The sequence below is a fragment of the Oncorhynchus masou genome, chromosome 19 (genome assembly GCF_036934945.1).
Source record: "Oncorhynchus masou masou isolate Uvic2021 chromosome 19, UVic_Omas_1.1, whole genome shotgun sequence".
Taxonomy (NCBI): Eukaryota; Metazoa; Chordata; class Actinopteri; order Salmoniformes; family Salmonidae; genus Oncorhynchus; species Oncorhynchus masou.
The window spans coordinates 26,203,084-26,223,557 of record NC_088230.1 but is presented as its reverse complement, the minus strand read 5'-3'; the positions used below and the strand labels follow the sequence as shown (position 1 = coordinate 26,223,557).

General features: G+C 43.4%; 1 protein-coding gene across 6 annotated transcripts in view; it reads left to right on the top strand.

The window, feature by feature from the left end:
• LOC135506067 (ankyrin repeat domain-containing protein 6-like) overlaps positions 1-20,474 on the top strand; it is a 32,512-nt gene that overhangs the window by 2,345 nt on the left and 9,693 nt on the right. For 3 of the 6 annotated variants that reach the window (XM_064925450.1, XM_064925449.1, XM_064925448.1), the window contains exons 1-8: positions 15,070-15,158; positions 15,503-15,886; positions 16,501-16,599; positions 17,157-17,255; positions 17,771-17,869; positions 18,334-18,432; positions 18,908-19,006; positions 19,610-19,687. In XM_064925450.1, coding sequence (XP_064781522.1) covers positions 15,566-15,886; positions 16,501-16,599; positions 17,157-17,255; positions 17,771-17,869; positions 18,334-18,432; positions 18,908-19,006; positions 19,610-19,687 — 894 coding nt within the window. In that variant the 5' untranslated portion in view covers positions 15,070-15,158; positions 15,503-15,565. Of the gene's footprint in view, positions 1-8,810; positions 9,145-15,059; positions 15,159-15,502; positions 15,887-16,500; positions 16,600-17,156; positions 17,256-17,770; positions 17,870-18,333; positions 18,433-18,907; positions 19,007-19,609; positions 19,688-20,474 lie in introns of those variants that run through there. The other 3 variants (XM_064925453.1, XM_064925451.1, XM_064925452.1) reach the window with 2 other exon arrangements.

The window sequence follows — 20,474 nt, the reverse complement described above, 5'->3', positions numbered from 1 at the left end:
GTGTGTGTGTGTGTGTGTGTGTGTGTGTGTGTGTGTGTGTGTGTGTGTGTGTGTGTGTGTGTGTGTGTGTGTGTGTGTGTGTGTGTGTGTGTGTGTGTGTGTGTGTGTGTGTGTGTGTGAGAGAGAGTGTGTATTTAATGTAACTCATGGGTGAAGAAAATCTTTGTAGACTAAAGCACTAAAAGGAAAGCCTCCATCTGACTAACACAGGGGGCCTTTTCTGTTCAGTGGTCCAGGACAATGAATCCAAATCAGATGATTATGATGACTTGATTGGCCAGTCTTGAGTCTTTGGTCAGTACAGTAGCTTCCCACAGCTGGAAGTGTGCGTGTGTGTATTACTGTGGCAGTGCAGGTCTTGTAACGACAACATCCTAAACCTCACTTATTCATTGTCAGTGTCTGCTGGTAATACCTTTGATGTTGAGATTATAAGTGCTATATGATGACCAAGATAAGGAGGTTTTCTTATGACCTTGTATCTGGAAGGAAATAGTTATAAGACTAGAAGTTTACTAGGAGTTCAGTCATTGGCCTTTAATTTGGATTAGGACCAACTGTCAGCCTAGAACCCTTTCTATCAAGATACCATCGTTATCTGAGGGGTGTTAAAGGGGGATGTTCTATTGTAGAGGTAAATAGCTTTACTGCCATGTGTAACCTTTATTTAACTAGGCAAGTCAGTTAAGAACAAATTCTTATTTACAATGACGGCCTAACAGGATGACGCCGGGCCAATTGCGCTCCACCCTATGGGACTCCCAATCACGGCCGGTTGCGATACAGTCTGGAATCGAACCAGGGTGTCTGTAGTGACACCTCAAGCACTGAGATGCAGTGTTTTAGACTGCTGCGCCACTCAGGAGCCATACAACATGACCCCAGCATTATCTCCAATCTCACATCTGGCAGCCATCAATCACACACAGAACAGCTTCATTATCACTGTCCAACGGCCTCAGAATAACAACAGCACACTAGCTAGCCTTGAGCATGTTCTTGCCTCAAGGCAGGGATGGGCAACTTTGATGGGGGTCGGGACCACAAAAATCTGAACTCATCATGAGGGACTGCAGTTGCTCGCAGGCTGACATGGGCTAATTTACTGACTATCGGTGACTGACAACCAGATAACAACTGCTGATGCACAACACCATTTAGAAAGTGCACCTGGTGTATTCTAAATCGCAACAGTATGTTGAGACCGGCTGATCTTTTGGAGGGGGCGAAGGGGGGTGGGGGGTTTATCTGAGGGCCTGCCCATCCCTGCATCAAGGCTTCGAGCCCATTTATGCTTTATCCGAAAATGTGGTTGGAGGATCCGTATGGATGGTATGATGCAATTGCGGGATCTTCAGAGGCACACAGAGGCCAAATTGCACTTTGTACCGCATCGCCGTGCACCTCTCAAATTTTGTAACAATGTGGGGCGCGAGAAGTATGAATGCCATGACTTCTGCAGAGGACATATCACCGTAAATGCAGACATCGGATTTGCCGTGCAGCGCCTTTTAGGCTACACTCACAAGATGCCCAAAATATACATTCAGAATTGCTTCGTTTGATAGTATTTGATATGATCTCGGAGTGATTATTTTGATAATTTTTTTACCATGATTGTTACCATACAACTTTGAGTGACACCATGACAACAATCAAAAGATCCTCCCCTCAGAAATTAACTCCTTAAACTATGTCAACGGTTCCTGAGGCGCCAACCCTGGAAGGACCAGGGCTAAAGGCCCTGAAATAGATTTGGGGATTAGTGAACGGGTCAAAGTTTTGATTTAATCTGGTTTTTGCTCTCTCGCTCTCTTTCTCCTCTCTTCTCTTTCTTCTCTCTCTCTCTCTCTCTGCTGGAGGTGGTGTGGGGAAAGACAGATGGCTGAGTTTGACTAAATCCAGGGCTGGGGAGCCAATCCCGCTCTGCACTGAACACTCTTCTCAGTCATCATCCAATCACGTCGCTGATCCCTGTTCCAAAACCCACTGGGGAACACCCCTCCAGCATGCCAGATAATTCGATAGATCACTATTTTTTGGGGTCAGACTCTTGTCTCTGCTAACTTCATTACAGACAACAAAGCTGCTTGACCCAAAGGGGGCCCGGCCGGCCCGGCAGCTCACTGAGTTAGTGAAACTGCTCTAGCAGATACCCTGACACAGACAAGCATGGTCTTCTCTTCCAATCCAGAGACTCATCTCATCTTTCTGTGGCTGTATGGCTTCTTATGTAACCTCCTGTGTCCCCACGGGCGCTAGCTCTGGAAGGTTTATGTAAGAGTAGAGAGAGATCATCTCTGGTACAGTAGAGGTACAGCTGGTCCAGAACACGAAAGGTTAACTCCCTGTGTGAGGCTAGGCTATGCCCCAGAGCGTGCTAAAGAAATACATACTCTTGTTGTGATGAGGTGGATGGATGTGAGCTTAAACAAATGAAGGGAGAAAATGCCCTCACTAAAGGGAATGTTAGACAACCGCCGGCAGCTTAGAAATCTAAGAGCACAATTGTATGTTCATTGTAGCATGTTGGTTCTATGTCACATTGTGTGGATGTAATGTTGTTGTTTGGAACGGCTCTATCCTGTGCTCTGCTATGTGCATGTCTCAGGTGGAGGTGAGCATCACCCTGACTCACTCTCCAGTAAATGAAGGCCCTGCAGCGTTGGCTGGCTCCCCATACTGTTTCTGTTGCCAGGTGTCTGAAAATATTGTGCCCCCCCTGGGAAATCCTTTGTTTCTGTCAACAAGAATAGTGTTTGTGGGGTTTGTGACGTTTAAAAGCACACCGTGTAATGTAATAGTAGTAGAAGTTGGGTGTTGTGATGCCATAGCAACACTAGTTTCACTTATCTAGTTCATGTCAGCTGTTTTGAACATGGGTAAAAACGACCCTTCTTTCATAGTTACACCAATATTAGGGGTGTTGGCAGCGACAGAGAGTTGCTTCCTTTCAACTGTCTCTTTCAGCCTGCTCATAAGCCAGTACCCTGTTTCCTTACTGCTCGCAGCTATATTGATCCTACATTTTTGTTCGATATTCTTAAAACCTCCAACAATTGTCATACAACAGTCCTGAAATCCTCACACTTACCAACAACTTCAGTGGAGTCTAGAACTGAGATAACCTTTGAGCAGCAGAATTCCTGACATGCTTCATGAATATCAAGTACTGTGCACTTACTCAGGTGTGTAGTTTTCGCACTTCTTGGCAGCTGACAACTGACCCTTTAATTCTGACAAAGTTGCATTGATGATTAAGAGCAGGAAAATATATAGCTAGTAGTGTTAAAACTTGAGACTTTTTCACTATGTAGTATATTTAGGTCTGTAGGCTGCTACATACAGTCGGTGATTCTAACATGTATTTATTGACCCAAGGGTGTGAATAATTAGGAAGTTAGGTATTTCATTTTCAATACATTTTCAAACATTTCTAAAAACATGTTCTCACTTTGTCATTATGGGGTATTGTTTATAGATGGGTGAGAAAAAGACATCTATTTAATCCGTTTTAAATTCCAGCTGTAACTCATATGAATATGTCAGTGGGTATGAATACTTTCTGAAGGCACTGTAGTATCTTCACCATCCCATATTGCACTATTTTTAATAGAATTTCAATCAGTTCAAGAAGGATTCCTTTCATTGTGTAATAACACAGTCATACAGTTGGCGTAGACATGAACTTGGTCAATAGTTTAATCAGATGTGACATTTGTTCATTTCTGTGGGTCAAAATCCCCAAAGTATGGACAATTTCAGCCACCCAGCTCTTCGCTTTCACAAGGTTTCCTTCTATCGCTAAACAAATGTAGCCTAGAGTCTTGATACATGTCTGATGTCAGAACAACAGCATAGGCTAATGCATGGCAGTGACTCACGGTTTAGAGAGTTTTTGGGAGTATTTTGGAGTATTTTGTCTTACCTCTTGTTGTTGCTATTTGACAGTTTAAGGAATAAACGGCATTCTAAGACATTCCAACGTGTTCAAGCTAGTTTGGTGATGACCAGCCTCCTTTAATAAGTTTGACCCCTGTATCACCTCAGTGTCCAAGACAAGCCCACCCATCTTCCCATTGGTGTGGATGGAGACCTCCTGAAGACCTGACTTTCCCTCAGATTCACTAGATGCCTCGCTGCCAATCCAGGAATAGATAATACTACACTGAGGGAGGAGAGGGTTAAATCTAGCAGTCGTAAAACATGCCTGTATGAAAAGAAGTTGTTTTTCAGTTCGTCTGATTTTGAAGAAAAAAACATGTCCCCAGGGCCTCCTCGCTCTCAAAACTGGTCTGAAAAACAAAGGAAGCTTGGCATTTTTTTAAAGTTTTGAACCGAGTCCTGAGTTCCTGAAAGGTTGGCACAAAAGCCCCGTTGCCTAGTTGCCTGTGAGTAGCCCTGCTCTGCCAGCCTTTTTGTGTGGCTATCTGGCTGAACAGACCTCTTATGGAGACCCACAAGAATGCAGAGGGGGAGAAACGTTCTCCCTGCTTAATTTTATTCATTTCTCAGCTGGCAGGAGGGAGTCATTCAAATGTTACCATAGTGCATTTAGCCACCATTTTAAACTCAAAGAAATGGTCTCTCAAAAGAATGCAGAGGACTCTTCTTTGACTATTTCTAGCACATTCTATCCTGATACATAGAATAGTAATTTGGGCATAGGCATACGTTTTCTTTCGATTACGACCTTTTCACCTATTCACATTTGAAATGTCCGTGCTAAAGTGTCCCTTGTCAATGAAAAACATTTCAATCCATCTTCAGTTGTGTGTTGAAGTGTCCATGCATGACATTCTGTAGATTCAAATGGTGTAATGCATAGCTTTTCTCACCCTGGGTGGGGTGCATACAACACTGACTAACCCCCCTCAGGACCTTTCATTTTGACTCTCTATAGATAAAGCGGTCTGGAATGTCTTTACCTGTTAGACCCAGACAGAGGAGTTGGCTTCCTCCTTCAGAAGCTTCAGTGTGATGAAATCATTGACAGTTTTATAGCTGTGTGTGGAATGAGGCGTTGGTAAGTATCGCAAGAAAATCTGCTCTTGGACTCTCCAGTCAGACTTTTAAATATTGGCCTCATGAAAGCAGAGCTCTCTATTTGATTCTAAAGGATTTAAGGTTGAATGCTTGTCTGGAGGAAATTCCCCTGTTCAGATTTGAAATTGAAACATGGCATATTTGGGAATCGAAAATATTTTTTATTCTTCTGTTTTAAAGTGACAGAAGATTAGAGGACAGTAAGATGGGCTAGTTGTGCATAATAGATAATGAAGAGTTATAGAAAAGGCACAGTGTTTTCTAAACACTGCAGCAGTTTTGGATCTGCTATGCTTGTTAGACTTGTTAACGCTTATCCTAGCGTGATCACCCTTGGCCTGACAAGCATAGTTCCACATGACGGCTACTGTACTGTTTGATCAGAATTATAGCCTACATGTGGTAACTAGCTATCTTCAATGGGGTCCCTGGTGTTCAATAGAAAGGACCTGACTTCAATTTTCTATTATTTTAACCTGACAACTGTGGTACATCCAGGAATATCTTTACAAAGAATAGAAAATGAATAGCATTGCAAAACTGTATGTGTGTGTGTGTGTGTGCATGCATGTTTGTGTGAGATACTTTATTTGCAGAGAAATGATTTCAACACACTACAGCCATTAGAGTAGTGGTGGAAAAAGTACCCAATCATCATACTTGAGTAAAAGTAAAGATACCTTAATAGAACATGCCTCAAGTAAAAGTGAAAGTCACCCAGTAAAATACTACTTGAGTAAAAGTCTAAAAGTATTTGGTTTTAAATATACTTAAAAATCTAAAGTAAATGTAATTTCTAAAATATACTTAAGTATCAAACGTAAAAGTATAAATCATTTCAAATTCCTTATATTAAGCAAACCAGATGGCAACATGTTCTTGTTTATTTAATTTACATATAGCCAGGGGCACACTCTAACATTCAGAGATTTTCAAATGAAGCATGTGTTTAGTGAGTCTGCCAGATCAGAGGCAGTAGGGATGACCAGGGATGTTTTCTTGATAAGATGAGAATTTGACCATTTTCCGGTCCTGCTAAGTATTCAAATGTAGCGATTACTTTTGGGTGTCAGGAAAAATGTATGGAGTAAACAGTACATTCTTTTCTTTAGGAATGTAGTGAAATAAAAGTAAAAGTAGTCAAAAATATAAATAGTAAAGTAAGTACTGATACCCCCAAAAACAACTTAAGTAGTACTTTAAAGTATTTTTACTTAATCACTTTACACAACTGTTGTCAAAGTAGATTAGACTCAGGGGATCTGATAGGACATGCCTCTTCCTCTCCAGATCGGAGCTGAACAATGAGTGTTCACAGGAAAATAGTTATGACTGTTTGTTCGGAATCTCTCACTTCCTCTAGAAAGAGGGATAATTGAGCTAATAATGAGCTCAGGTTGGTCTCATGTTTCAGAGTCGTATCCTTGGACATGTAAGGTGCCTTCGGAACAAGAGAATCTCATGAGACGAGATGGAACAGCCCTGTCTGATACCATTATTCACACTTAGATGTTCAATTTAATTCCCCAAACAACAGTTCTTTATGACAGTGACATTTGAAGTGAACTTAGAGAGGAACTGACAGTTAATAGGTGAAGTTGTGCCATGGCCCCTCCTTTCCTTCCGTAATGGTTGACAGAAGTCAGAGATTACACAGAGCTGGGTGCCGTTAGCTGTGTCAGGATGCACCCACCTTGATGCTTTACAGCGAGCGGATCAGATGGCCCCCAGATTAGAGGCACCTGAAAGGGATCTTTAATCGGAGAGCTGTATCAGACTCACCAACACAAATCCAGTTAATTGGGTCCAGGCATTGGACTGCGAGAAACTCCATTAAAGCCACACTGGTAGAGGAGCAGGCCAGCTCCTTTTCTCTCACTCTACACCAAGGGGCCAGGATAAAAGGCCTCTGAGCCCTCTAAAGCCCCCACTGAGAAGAGATGAAACCTTTGCTTCCAGCCAGCAGAACCCAGAACAACCATATGGGGATTAGATAGGTATCTAGCGTATATCCCTGATGAAACAGATGTTTTAAAGTGTTTCAACAGACTTATGATCTATGGCTGCAGTATAGCCTGCTTGTCTAAGTTATTTAGCCCTTCAAAGAGATTTATCTAGACTCTCTGTTTAAGTTGATAGGAGGTGGGGCTAAAGGAGACAGACCAAACTATCATTAAGACATAGCATGACTTGTTTGGTTATTTTGTCCCCCTCTGTTCTCTCTTAGCTATAGGTGGTGCCTGTGAAGTAGGTGTGACCGAAACCTTATAGTAGGTGTGCTGGACCAAGCGGTAGACTGAGATTCTTTTGCATTACATAATTAGGACCTGTACTTTACAGGATTACATGGTGGGCTATTTCATAATGTAATGTTGTTTCTCCTTGGTATATATATTCAGCTGTCCCTGAAATGTAAAGTTTTAGATTTACCAGCCCATTAATTTAACTTCTTGGATCATCGCATTTCATTCACGGAAGCAATGATACACGTGTAAATATTGGACGATACTTTGTGTCTTCGTGTATTATACTTATGCTAAAATCTTTATTTTATTCTACTGAGCCATTTACTTTATGTTCCAATTCTTATATTTTCTTATTTATTATTGTTGTTGGATTGTCGAGGAACCTGCCAGTAAGCATTTAGATTGACAGTTTATACCACGTGGATCCTGTACATATGACTAATACATTTGAAGCACTGTAACCAGATAGTGAGCCATGTTAAGACCTGTGAATAAGGACTGCTTCCTCACCACTCCTACGACTGGGGGGGGGGGACAATAGACCTGCATTGAAAGTATGCATTGACATGCTATATTATGCGCACATCCTTTTGTCTTGGTATTGCCTTCTCTGGTATATCTTTACAAACCCATATAATGTCTATGGGGCTGAATGGAAGAAATCATTATTTTGTCATATTGCTTAATGTGGCTGTGTCCTCTGATACTTGAGAAGATAGCTAGGTGACCTCATCACCTGTCATAATGATGGAACAAACGCATAACACGCTGTCAGACCACCATTAGTAACTTAAAAAAGCACACATACTTAGTCTAAAATTACAATGTACCATTTCCTCTGCAGTTTACTCGGTTTCAACAAGCATGACCGAATACAGCCTGGAGGATGCTCAGTCTTATAATTCAGCTAATAAGCTACATTGAGTACCTTATACTGCGTTTCACCAATTGCTGGCGTGGTTAATCGTGAGCTAGTTCCTCTGAGTCAGGTAGAAACAGTCACAGATTTGACAGCTCAACATGTTGATGGGTTGTAATGATGGTAGGAACTCCTGGAAAGACAGCCTTTTTTCCAGTGAGTCACTCTGCCTGCGGTCACACCAACTCTCACTCAACTTACCGCATAAGTCTGACTCCTGTGGTTGGTTATGGCTGTTTTTATTATCTTTTCTATGGCATTGTGTCTGATGGTATGACATAACAAGTGAAAACCAAAGTGTTTGTATGGATGGCACTCTCCTCTGTTGTTGTTGATCACTCCTTTTCAACATGTATAAACTAATTTAAAACACATAGCTATTCTACAGCTGCTGTCTCCCCAACAGGAAATGTTATGTTTTCCCAATTCCCACAGCTGGATATAGTGGGCTAGGTAGCTAGTAGCATTGATGCAATCACCATTGAAATCTCAATCTATTCCCCCCATTCCCTCCTGGCTTCCTGTTTGCTAGTCTTCTACACTACCATGTGACATGTGCTAGCTTGTTACCACCACATGTGTTTCCTGTTCTCTTGCAGGCACTGAGGATGACATGAGGGAGCCAACCTGGGAGTGTCCAGAGGTCCAAGCCCTCTCTTCTCTCCTCTTCTCCTCTCTTTCTGCCCACTATCCCTGTGTGTGTCGGTGATGAGTTAGTGTGGGTGTGGGTGTCAGCCCCCACCCCCCACCCCACCCTCTCCTTGGAGCACCGTGTCTTGGAGACAGTGCTTCACTTACCCTGCTTACATGAGCCAGCAGGATGAGGCTGCGGTCCTCGCACTGTCCGAGCGCCTCCTCGTAGCCTCCCACAAGGGCCAGGCTGACAATGTGGTCCAGCTCATCAACAAGGGCGCCAAAGTAGCTGTCACCAAGGTGAGTGGAACAGAGGAGGTGGTCTCCGTGTGTGTTTATCACACGTTTGTCTTTTTAATGTGTATATAAGTAGTAGTCGTCATCCTTTTTCCCCGTCAGATGTGTGGGTACTGTGTCTGTGTGTCGCCATTTGCCAATATGGGTGGATTTGTGTGGGTACAGTGTCTGTGTGTAGCCATTCACCAATATGGGTGAATTTGTGTGGGTACTGTGTCTCACTCAACTGCAGCCTCATTGGGCCACCAGGGCAACGACCATGGGCAGATTTATGTGTATTGTATGGTTGTATGTGTATTTCATGCTCTGATTAGATCCCCTCTACGGCACAATGTAAAATGGTTATTGGGACTAGAGGAGCATATGACCATATTATAATCCTAACTGATTCTTGGATACACTAATAGGCATATACAGTGTATGCCTGTTATACTGGTCGGTGTGTAAAACTACCATGTTTCACCACAGAATGTCAGTAGGTCTATTTTACAGGAAGGGGCTGTTGGAATTTGGAGTATTTGGAAAGGAATAGGAATGCATTGGCGTTGATGACAAATGAACAGGTCCGTGAGGGTCTCTGTCTGAGGCTGACCTTAACCGTGTGTGTGTCACGTCATGCACATTCCATGTAGCCACAAGCTTGTGCACTTAAAGGACCAGAGGAGGAGTGCAGTACAAATGCAAGAGTGACACATTTAATATAGACCGATGAAATTTAGTATGTTCAGCTGGAACCAACAGTGTTACCCGCAATATGACAATAACGTATCATCATTGCATGACTTGGCTTTACAGAATGTGTGCTGTCAATTTGACAGTGAATCTATCTTGAGCTGTCAGGTTTGGGGTGTTTGCTGAGAGAGTCACAGCTAGACGTGATTGATTGAAGTCATGCGCTACTGTAGCGGTCCTGTCTGTCTGTGAAGTGAATGGTCTTCCTTTGTGTCTCTGTCAGAGCAGCTCTGGTACAGACCTGAGGTGTTGAGGGAGATCTTCCTCAGATCTCCAGTCTTTATCTTTATAGACTGCAATGTGATACTGGTCAATAAGGCAGGCAGAGGCATTTTTTCCTGAGCCTAATACATTTACTTCCTCAATAACAGGACACGTCTCTTGGCAGAAGCTTTTCTTCTCTGCTTTCATTCCTCTTAAATGTATCAAGCTGCTGCACATTTTGTTTCAGGAAATGAATTTATAATTCTTTATAGGGAGGACATTGTTAAATGCGCAGCACTTAGTGAAATGTGAATAAATGACTGAATAAATATGACCATTTATCTTACATGGCTACATTTGTTAGGCCTCTCTGTCTCTTTGATAATATTGTGATTGGCTCTATTTTTATTTTTTTGGCAGTGAGCCCTAATAAATACTAAGCCCAGGAACATGAGGATTACATTTCAGTTGGAAATGCCTCTGCTTCAGGGGAAGGGAGTAGTAGTGGGGAGTGTGAGGTAAAGTGTCAAGTGCTGGATGGATGGTTTAGTTCCTCAGGAAGATAAAAACTGTTTTGAGAATGAGAAAGAGAGGAGTTAGAATATAACGGGGCGGCAGGTAGCCTACTGGTTAGAGCGTTGGACTAGTAACCAGAAGGTTGCAAGATCGAATCCCTGAGCTGACAAGGTTAAAATCTGTCGTTCTGCCCCTGAACAAGGCAGTTAACCCACTGTTCCTAGGACTTCAGAATTTGTTCTTAACTGACTTGCCTAGTTAAATAAAGGTAAGATAAAAATAAATAACTGTTGTGCCTCTCTGAGGTCACACCAGGCCACAGAATAGAGAGCAGGCTCAGTCCATGTCCAGCTACAGTCTTCTGGGATAAAAGAACAGACCTCACCCTGGGCCTATGACTGGTGTTTACCTGAGACAATTCCATGGCAGCCCTCCAAGCCTGGCCCAGTGAAATTCAACCCCTGCCTGGCCCTAGTGAATACCAGGTAGTGTCAAGCCACACCCATGTAGCACGCCAGCTTCCCCTGCTGAAGGAATTGTGGCTTCTCCTGTCTCTCTGTTTAATGGAGCGCTGTTAATGAGGGGGTTGCGTTGATGTAGTTCTTTGTGATTGCAGTCTGTCAATGCACACCTGACCTCTAATTACATTGTATTAACTCAGACAGATAATTCAAAATGGCTGCCAGCTGCATGTTTCTGGAGAGGAATTCTGCAGCACACAGACAGCACCAGTATTGGTGGATGTCAAGGGAAGCCAGGCTTCCCAAAAGAATGGACCAAGAAAAACATCTAAAAGAATTTGTCTCTCTTTATTTCATAATTTTCCTTCAATACTGAAGAGGCTGAATGTATCTCGCAGGAAAAAGCATCAAAGCAAGTGTAACAGTGCCCCCCTGTCTCTGTATGTAGAGGCAATCTATCTGATGCTGTCTGGTTCAAGTTTTGATGTCACATGCACAAATACAGTGAAATACCTCTCTTGCAAACTCAAAACCCAACGATGCAATAATCAATAACAATGTATTACTTGAAAAAAACTCCACAAAAATAAGAATATGAAATATGAAATACACAATAAAGTAAGTAAGCAAATAAGCATACTATATACAGGAAATATATTTGTTAAAGTCAGTTCTAATACCATATTTACAATGTGCAGGGATACTGGAGTGATGAAAGTAGATATGTATAGGGGTAAAGGGACTAGGTAACAGGATATAAGATAAACAGAGTAACAACAGTTAGTATGTGAGTGGGTGTGTGGAGTCAGTATAAATGTATGTGCATATTATGTGTAAGTGAGCAGATGATGGAGTGAGGGTTTGTGTGTGTGTTGGACTGACAGTGTGTGTGACTGTGTTGGGCCCTGTGACTGTGTAGGGCCCTGTGAGTGTGTAGGGCCCTGTGAGTGTGCTAAGAGTGTGCTTAGTGCAAATATTGAAATAAAAGATACAAGGTAAACTCAAGATAGTTTGTGTAGCTATTTTGTTAGCTATATATCAGTTGTATTGCTTGGGGATAGAATCTGTTCAAGAGATTGTTGGTGTCAGACTTGATGCATCGGTACCTCTTGCCGTGCGGCAGCAGAGAAAATAGACTATGGCTTGTGTGGTTGGAGTCTTTGACAATTTTCCGAGCCTTCTTTTCACACCGCCTGATATAGAGGTCCTGGATGGCCGGGAGCTCGGCCCCATGCGATCGAAGGCGGTGCTATTGCCATACCAAGAGGTGATGCTGCCAGTCAATTTGCTCTCAATGGTACAGCTGTAGAACCTTTTCGGGATTTGAGGACCCATGCCAAACTTTTTCAACCTCCTGAGGGGGAAAGGCGCTGTCGCGCTTTCTTCATGACTGTGTGTGTGTTTGGACCATTTTAAGTCTTTAGTGATTTGGTCACCGATGAACTTAATCCTGTCTACCTGCTCCACTGCTGCCACTTTGATGTGGATGGGGGTGTGCTCTCCCCTCCGTTTTCTGTAGTCCACCATCAGCTCCTTGGTCTTGCTGATGTTGAGGGAGAGGTTGTTACTCCAGTACCACACGGCCAGGTCACTGCTCCTCCCTGTATGCTGACTCAGTGTCGCCTGTGATCAGGCCTACCACTATCATGTTGTCAGCAAACTTGAAAATGGTGTTGGAGTCATGCGTGGTCACACAGTCGTGTACAAGAGGGGACTAAGCATACACCACTGTGTTAAGGGTCAGCATGGCGGAGGTGATGTTGCCTACCCTCACCACCTAGGGGCGGCCCGTCAGGAAGTCCAGGATCCAGTTGCAGAGGGAGGTGTTCAGACCCAGAGTCCTAAGCAAGGTGACGAGCTTGGAGGGAACAATGGTTTTGAGCTGTAGTCAATGAACAGCATTCTCACATTAGTATTCGTCTTATCGAGGTGGGTGAGGGCAGTCTGGTCCAAAAGAGTATGACATTGTTGCCACCCGTAGCATTGAATGCAAGAGAAGCCAGCAAGTATTTGGCCTCCCCTTGATAAAAAAACAATATAAAATAATAGCCAATCAGCATTAAGCTAAATTGAGTGTGCTCAACTATGAATGGTCCTGGCGCACCCAACAAAAAGTGTCAAGGGAAGCCTGTTGGGTTTTGGCTTCACTCCTATCAAATCGCATCGAGAGCATACGTCATTAACAGAAACAACTTGAATTGTTGCATCTCGTTGTGTTGTTGTCCTCCGGTGGCTACTTAGCTAGTTAAAATGGGCCCTTTCCTAAATGAACCATGGATGGAGATAGGGATTTGGACTTGTGATTTTACTTCATTCTCCATACTCGCCAATGACTATAACGGTGATTCTAAGCCAACCATTAATTCATACATTGTGCCCCTGGCCTGAGAGGATGGAAGTTCAATTATGTAGCTAAATATAGAAGGCTAATGTTGACTAGCTAAGGCTAGCGAGCAAGCATTTTAGCCAGGTAGCCTAAGACAACAAAAAATAAAAGTGTGTTACTGTATGACAGCGTGATAGAGCATTTTGTCAACATGAAAGCGAGGAGGATGGTATTGGTGTTTCTTCATAAGTAGGGGGGAGTCAACATGTGTTTTCTACTTGCAGGAATGAACATGCACACAAATCAGAAAAATGGCCAGCCACATCATATTTAACTTACGTTGATTGGACTAAATTGTTTTTGGTATCTTTTAGTTGTCACTGTATTAGACTAAGCATGGGTGATTTGATGATGTTGAAATGTTGAAGTTGAAATTGTGTTGGAAAAGTGGAGGCAGCCCCTGTTATCTTTGTGACTTGCGGTAACTCGCCATGGTTCTAAATCAGTAGTTGTTAGGTAGTCCCAAAATGTTGGAAACATTAACTTGCTTGACCATGCCGTAGGTCATGCACAGTTACTGTTTGTTACATGCAATATGTTTTGTGGACTTTACCGGACAGAAGCTGCCCTCCGGTTTTGAGATGAAACAAAAGTGTGGTTGAATTTATTCTGCCTCTGTGTCTTCTTATTGTCTCGGACTTTAGGCCTACAGTATATATCATGGTCGCAAGGCATATGAACTAACAGGTTATAGAGCAAACAACACAATTATTACAACACATAGGTTCCCTAGTGATTTTACCCACGCATCGCTGCTGGTTAGCACACAATTGCATTTTATTTTCTCACTTCCAGATAGTTACTGTGCTTTACTGTAGCCTATGGGGAGAGATAGGGTTATGTATCTTGGTATAAGGCTTTAGGATTTACTGAGATTATTTGTTTACATTAACTTAACTCCAGATATCTCTTAAGTACACTTTATATTCCTTTTCAGTTGTTATAAGAAAAGGCACATTTCATGAAGAGTATCTGCCATGTCTAACCTTACCTAATCCAATACAGCATATGATCGTGGTGTCGAGTAGCATCACTGATTTAGCCTGGCAAACAATCCATTATTACTATAGAAAGATAAAGATAAAGTCACATTTGCTCCATAGCAGGCTGCAGGTCCCATAATTGTTGGCCTTAGAGCCAGAGGATGTGGGCAGCTAATCCATAAGCAGCTGTGGAGGTTCTCTCTCCATCCTAGCTTCTTTTAAACCATCTGTGGATTAAACATTTGTTTGTTTACTGGCGACTCATTATTCAAATGGGACAGATTGCGTGCGGCTAACTGCTGTGCCATGATGACAGCCATGTGTTAATGAATACGATTGCCCTGTAGACACATTGTCAGTCTCTCTGTGTCTGATATGCAGCCTGGTTGGGGACACTGATATACAGTCTGGTTGGCTTCAGTTGGGGACACTAATATACATTCTGATTGGCTTCAGTTGGGGGCACTGATATACAGTCTGGTTGGCTTCAGTTGGGACACTGATATACAATCTGGTTGGCTTCAGTTGGGGATACTGACATACAGTCTGGTTGGCTTCACCTGCTGTATCTCTCTTCAGTTGCTGTGCCCCTCTCTTCTGTGTGTGTGTGTGAGAGTGTGTGTTCTGTGTCTGCAGTACGGCAGAAGTCCCCTGCACCTGGCTTCCTACAAGGGCCACATCGAGGTTCTGCGCATTCTGCTGAAGGCCGGCTGCGATCTTGACATCCAGGACGACGTAAGACTGTCTGTTTATATGCTGCCTTTCATTTGCTCTTTCCATGTTTCCAGCTTGCACTGCAGTCATGACTGTGAAAAGGAATGTGTGTGTGGACCATTGCTTTGTGTTCTCTGTCGTTGCATTAGTGTCACTCAGAATCTTCCCAAATGAACATCACACCCATATTACACCATGTAATATTTATACCAATATTACACCGTGTAATATTTATACATTCACGCAAACAAACTCCAGAATGTTTAACTTAGACATTTAAATGTGTGCGAGGTCACCTTTTAAACACTCAAATAACACAATTGTATGAAGGTTTTGAGTCTGGTTGCTGGTCTGTTTGGTTGCAGTGTGGTTTCTCCTGCGTGCGGACACCTTTTCTATTTCTCTAAGACTGTCACAGTAGTATTGTAATGACCTCCAGTGACCTAGAGTGGGATTATTTGGACTGCCATGTTGAGGGATACAGCAGCCCTCCACGGGGCTCACCCCCTGGGGGGCGGTCGTCCCCCCTAGCCCTCCCCAGTCCCACACCCACAGATAACGGCCCAAACCTCTGGCGCTCCCAAATTCTCTCCATCTGGTCAATGAGCTCCCGATCCCGAATGGGCCGCAGCGTGTCCCCAGCCACCAATGGGGTGAGTGGCCCCGAGAAGGAGGAGGGGAGAGAGAGACAGCAGTGGAGGAAAGCTGCTGGGACTGGGCCTGGGAGATCAGGGAGAGTGAAGAAGGAGGTTAGAGAAAAGCTCTTCAGCACGCCTCTTAGTTATCTTGCTTGGAATGACCAAACTAAACCCCACATCCTCCTCCGGTCACAGGAAGCAGCGCTTCTTTTTGATTTCTCTCTTCCACCCTTCTCATGATATGTCAAACCTGGCCTGCTAAACATCACTCTGTTGAGCTGCTGTGAGAAGGGTTCTCTATGTTTGCAGGAATTCCATTTATGGTAGAACATAAATGAGAGCTGGGCTGAACTGAGTGCTTTTGCCTGCTGCTTCTGTGGTTGTGTTCACTGCTTTGTATGGAGGATGCCCACTGTAGTATACTGTGATAGTATGAAGGCTTATCTGATGTCATACTGCAGTGTTGGATGATTGTTGTAACATCATTGTTATTCCTTGTGTTAATAACAACCTGACACTTTGTTGGATGGATGATGTACTCATTGTGAGAGCCTACTAAAACGTTGAGCCATCACATTGAAGTCAGAAGGAATCAACTACTGCCTTTTGATATTGTATTCATCATTGACCTCTGAACTAATTGTTGATGTGTGGTTGGGAAAATAACCCCCTAACTGAGCTCTGTGTGTGTGTGTGTGTGTGTGTGTGTGTGCATGTGCATGTAGGGTGAGCAGACAGCCTTACATCGGGCAGCCGTGGTGGGAAACAGTGACGTTATCTCTGCCCTCATCCAGGAAGGGTGTGCTCTGGACAGACAGGACAAGGTACATATCAGACACACACAACAGCGCTCACACAGGGCTGAAAGCAGAGCCCCAATGCACTCACTCAATGGCGTAGAGGGATTTTAAACCCCAACATACTGTCAGACAGCACTAACGCTATTTGACAATCTGTAGAGAAAATACTGCCTGTAATTGGCTTAACCCTCATTCATTCCCAGAGAAGGTAATACGATGCGTCCCAAATGGCACCTTATTCCCTATGGGCCATGGTTAAAATAGTGCACTAAAAAGGGAATAGGGTGCCATTTGGGATGCAACCAGCCCCGTGGAAGTCCTTGCGGATAGAAAGAGTGTATATTGTTACAGAGGTAACCGCCACTCTCCAGCTGCCACACCTGGTAGAGCGAAAGCAAAGCCACACTGACCCTCTAAAGGAAACCAGACCCCGTAGGCCTCAACACATAACCTCCTACTTATCCTGCTATGTCAGCTATTTTGACTGAATGAAAACCAATAACAGGGTTGTCTAGTATGATAATCCAGAGGTCAGGTGGTAGATGTGTAAAGTTCTTTCTTGACTGTGTTCGTTATTGCAGGACGGTAACACTGCTCTGCATGAGGTCTCGTGGCACGGCAACAGCCAGTCTGTCAAACTGCTGGTTAAGGCCGGAGCCAACGTTCACGCAAAAAACAAGGTAAGTCTACTGCAAATACTGTAGATGTGATTGGTTATGAAACAGGCAGTGTTCCAGTAGGTCCTGTGCTGTGACAGCAGACTATTATATGACTGGAGAGCTTTTAGTGTTCAATAGGGAACACCAGGTAGCCTAGTGGTTAGAGCGTTGGGCCAGTAACCAAAAGGTTGCTGGATTGAATCCCCGAGCTGACAAGGTAAACATCTGTCATTCTGCCCCTGAACAAAGCAGTTAACCCACTGTTCTCCGGTAGGCCGTCATTGTAAATAAGAATTTGTTCTTAACTGACTTGCCTAGTTAAATAAAATAATAATGTCTGGAATGGAGTGAATGGAATGGCATCAAATACATGGAAACAGGAATGTCATGGAAACCATGTGTTTGATGCCATTTCATTTGTTCTATTCTGGCCATCAACCTCCTGTGAATACAGCTGCAAATGGAAATATGTTCCAAAATGTTATCTCACTATTAACCACAACCCCTGGTGTCTGTCTGTCTTTCTGTCCATGTAGGCAGGAAACACAGCCCTCCACCTTGCTTGTCAGAATGGCCACGCTCAGAGCTCCAAGGTCCTGCTGCTGGGTGGGTCCAGGCCTGACAGCAAGAACCATGTAAGTCCTCTTCCTCTATGGTTGGCTAGTCCACGGGGCGCTGTTTGTAACCTGCTGTATTTTGTGTGAAAGATTAATTTTGTGGCACAAAATGTTGCTAGTTACCCCACAGTACTCTTCCCATGGTATATCTGAACCACTGCGTAGGAAATCCATGCTGACATAGAAGCCTTTCTACAGTTAACTACCACCGCAGAGCAGTTTGCATACTTAAGTAGTCACTTAATTATGAAACTACGTACGTCTCTGTGCTCTACTCTGCACTTCAAACCTAATCTCCCCTCATGGGTGAACTGCTCTCAGTCAACAAGAACAGAGGAAGTAGCTCTCAGTGTCGTTCATTTGTCCTCGAGTCACTTCCCTGTGCCATTAAAAACGCTCCTGTCTTTGATTGCTTTCCCAACATCTGCGTGAATGAAAACTTGAGCTGTGTGCGGTGGTGGTCTCTCTTCATTGTGTTCCAGGTAGGTGACACGTGTCTGCATGTAGCGGCCCGCTACAACCATGTGTCCATGCTCCGCATCCTCCTGGGAGCATTCTGCTCCGTGGCAGAGAAGAACCAGGTTAGTCTGAGCATGTGACTGACACTACTTTCACACAGAGGCCTTTACCTTGTTTTTGGGACATTTGAAGGGGTTGTGTATCCAGCTCGAGACCCTGCTGTGACACTCTCTGCTTTCTGAGAATGTCTTTTAAAATGTCTTTATCATTTTTTTGTAAAATGCTATTGTGATGCATGTACAAGTACTATGTGAATGTACTTTAGTAGCTTTTATTCTTTTAATGTAAAATATAATTGTCGTGTGAATCATATCTTTGTCAAAGGTCCTTCCCTTGATTTATCCTAACTTAGTCTTAGCATTGTGCAGTAAACCTACTGGATATAGTAAATATATGGCTGTATTTAGGTTTTAATAGCACAGAGCAGGGACCGTATAACATTGTTCTGTATTTGTTTGTTGATGCGTAAAAATCCAACGGAACATTCAGTACACTAAGTCTCTCTCCCTTTCTCCCTCTCTCTCTTTTCTGGGCAAGGCTGGGGACACACCACTGCATGTTGCAGCTGCGCTGAATCATAAGAAAACAGTGCGGCTTCTGCTGGAGGCAGGAACAGACAGCAGCATCCGCAACAACGTGAGTAAAGTGCCTCCGGGGCCCGGCCCTACTGTGTTCACTATGCTCTGGAGCAGTCATGCACTTCTAAAGGCCCTCTTCATCTTGACGAATGTCACCGCTCTCGAGCCAGTGGTGTAGTTTTTCACTCAGTTAAAGCCACGCAGACTTTGATGAGTAATAGTATACTGTTCAAGAAACGTTTTGGCATACTGACAACTGAAATAGCTACTTGGAAATACATTTGTATATTCGTCCTCAACTCAGTGCCATATACAGTTGAATCATTCATCCCTAAGTAGGTCTGCATCCCAAATGACTGCCTATTCTCTATATCCCTCAAACTCACCTCTGGACCTCCAAGCCAGTTTCACTGCATTTTTTCATTGTTCCCATCTAGTCAGGGACGTATTTAGGCAGGTGTGTGCAATTAATTAATTATCAGGTAGAACAGAAAACCAGCAAGCTCCAGGCCTCATAGGGAAAGAGTTGAACACCCCTGCTTTATATAGTGCAGTACTTTTGACCAGAGCCCTGGTCAAAAGTAGTGCACTATAAAGGGAAAAGAGTTCCATTTGGGACACAGTCTAGGTGTTGATTGACCTCTTGTCTGTGTGTGTGCAGGCAGGCCAGACTGCACTGGACCAGGCCAGAGAACACAACAACCCAGACGTAGCCCTTCTCCTGACCAAAGCACCTCAGGTGAGTACAGGTTCACCTAGTCTGACAAGCAGGGGCAGCCAAGCAGTGTTTATCACCACCTCACACGCCTGCCTTATCTCGCTATATATTTATATAGAAACACTCATGCTGCCAACTGTGTTTGGACTTGAGTTACGATACTTCAGGTGTTTATCTGACTTCATTCCTGTGGGTTGGCAGTAAAGGTGTTCCTGCATCAAGTGCAAATATGGGCAGAGTCCTTGGGAGACGACCATAGATACCAACCATCACTGATTTATCAATTAACTACTTACTGATTCAACCAGCACTGATGAACAATAACTACTTACTGATTCAACCATCACTGATGAACAATAACTACTTACTGATTCAACCATCACTGATTAACAATAACTACTTACTGATTCAACCATCACTGATTAACAATAACTACTTACTGATTCAACCATCACTGATGAACAATAACTACTTACTGATTCAACCATCACTGATTAACAATAACTACTTACTGATTCAACCATCACTGATTAACAATAACTACTTACTGATTCAACCATCACTGATGAACAATAACTACTTACTGATTCAACCAGCACTGATTTGATCATTTGAAAGGGGGTGCGTGCTGGTGGCAGGGAAGTCAGACGCAGGAGATCGAACTTGGTATAAACGGAGCAGTTTAATAAGTGCTCAAAACCCCCGAAAACCAAAATATACAAAATAATATAAGTAGGTACAAGTACAAAACCCGTCGCACACCAGAACATAACTTGCACATTGCTTACTAACAAACAATCACCAACAA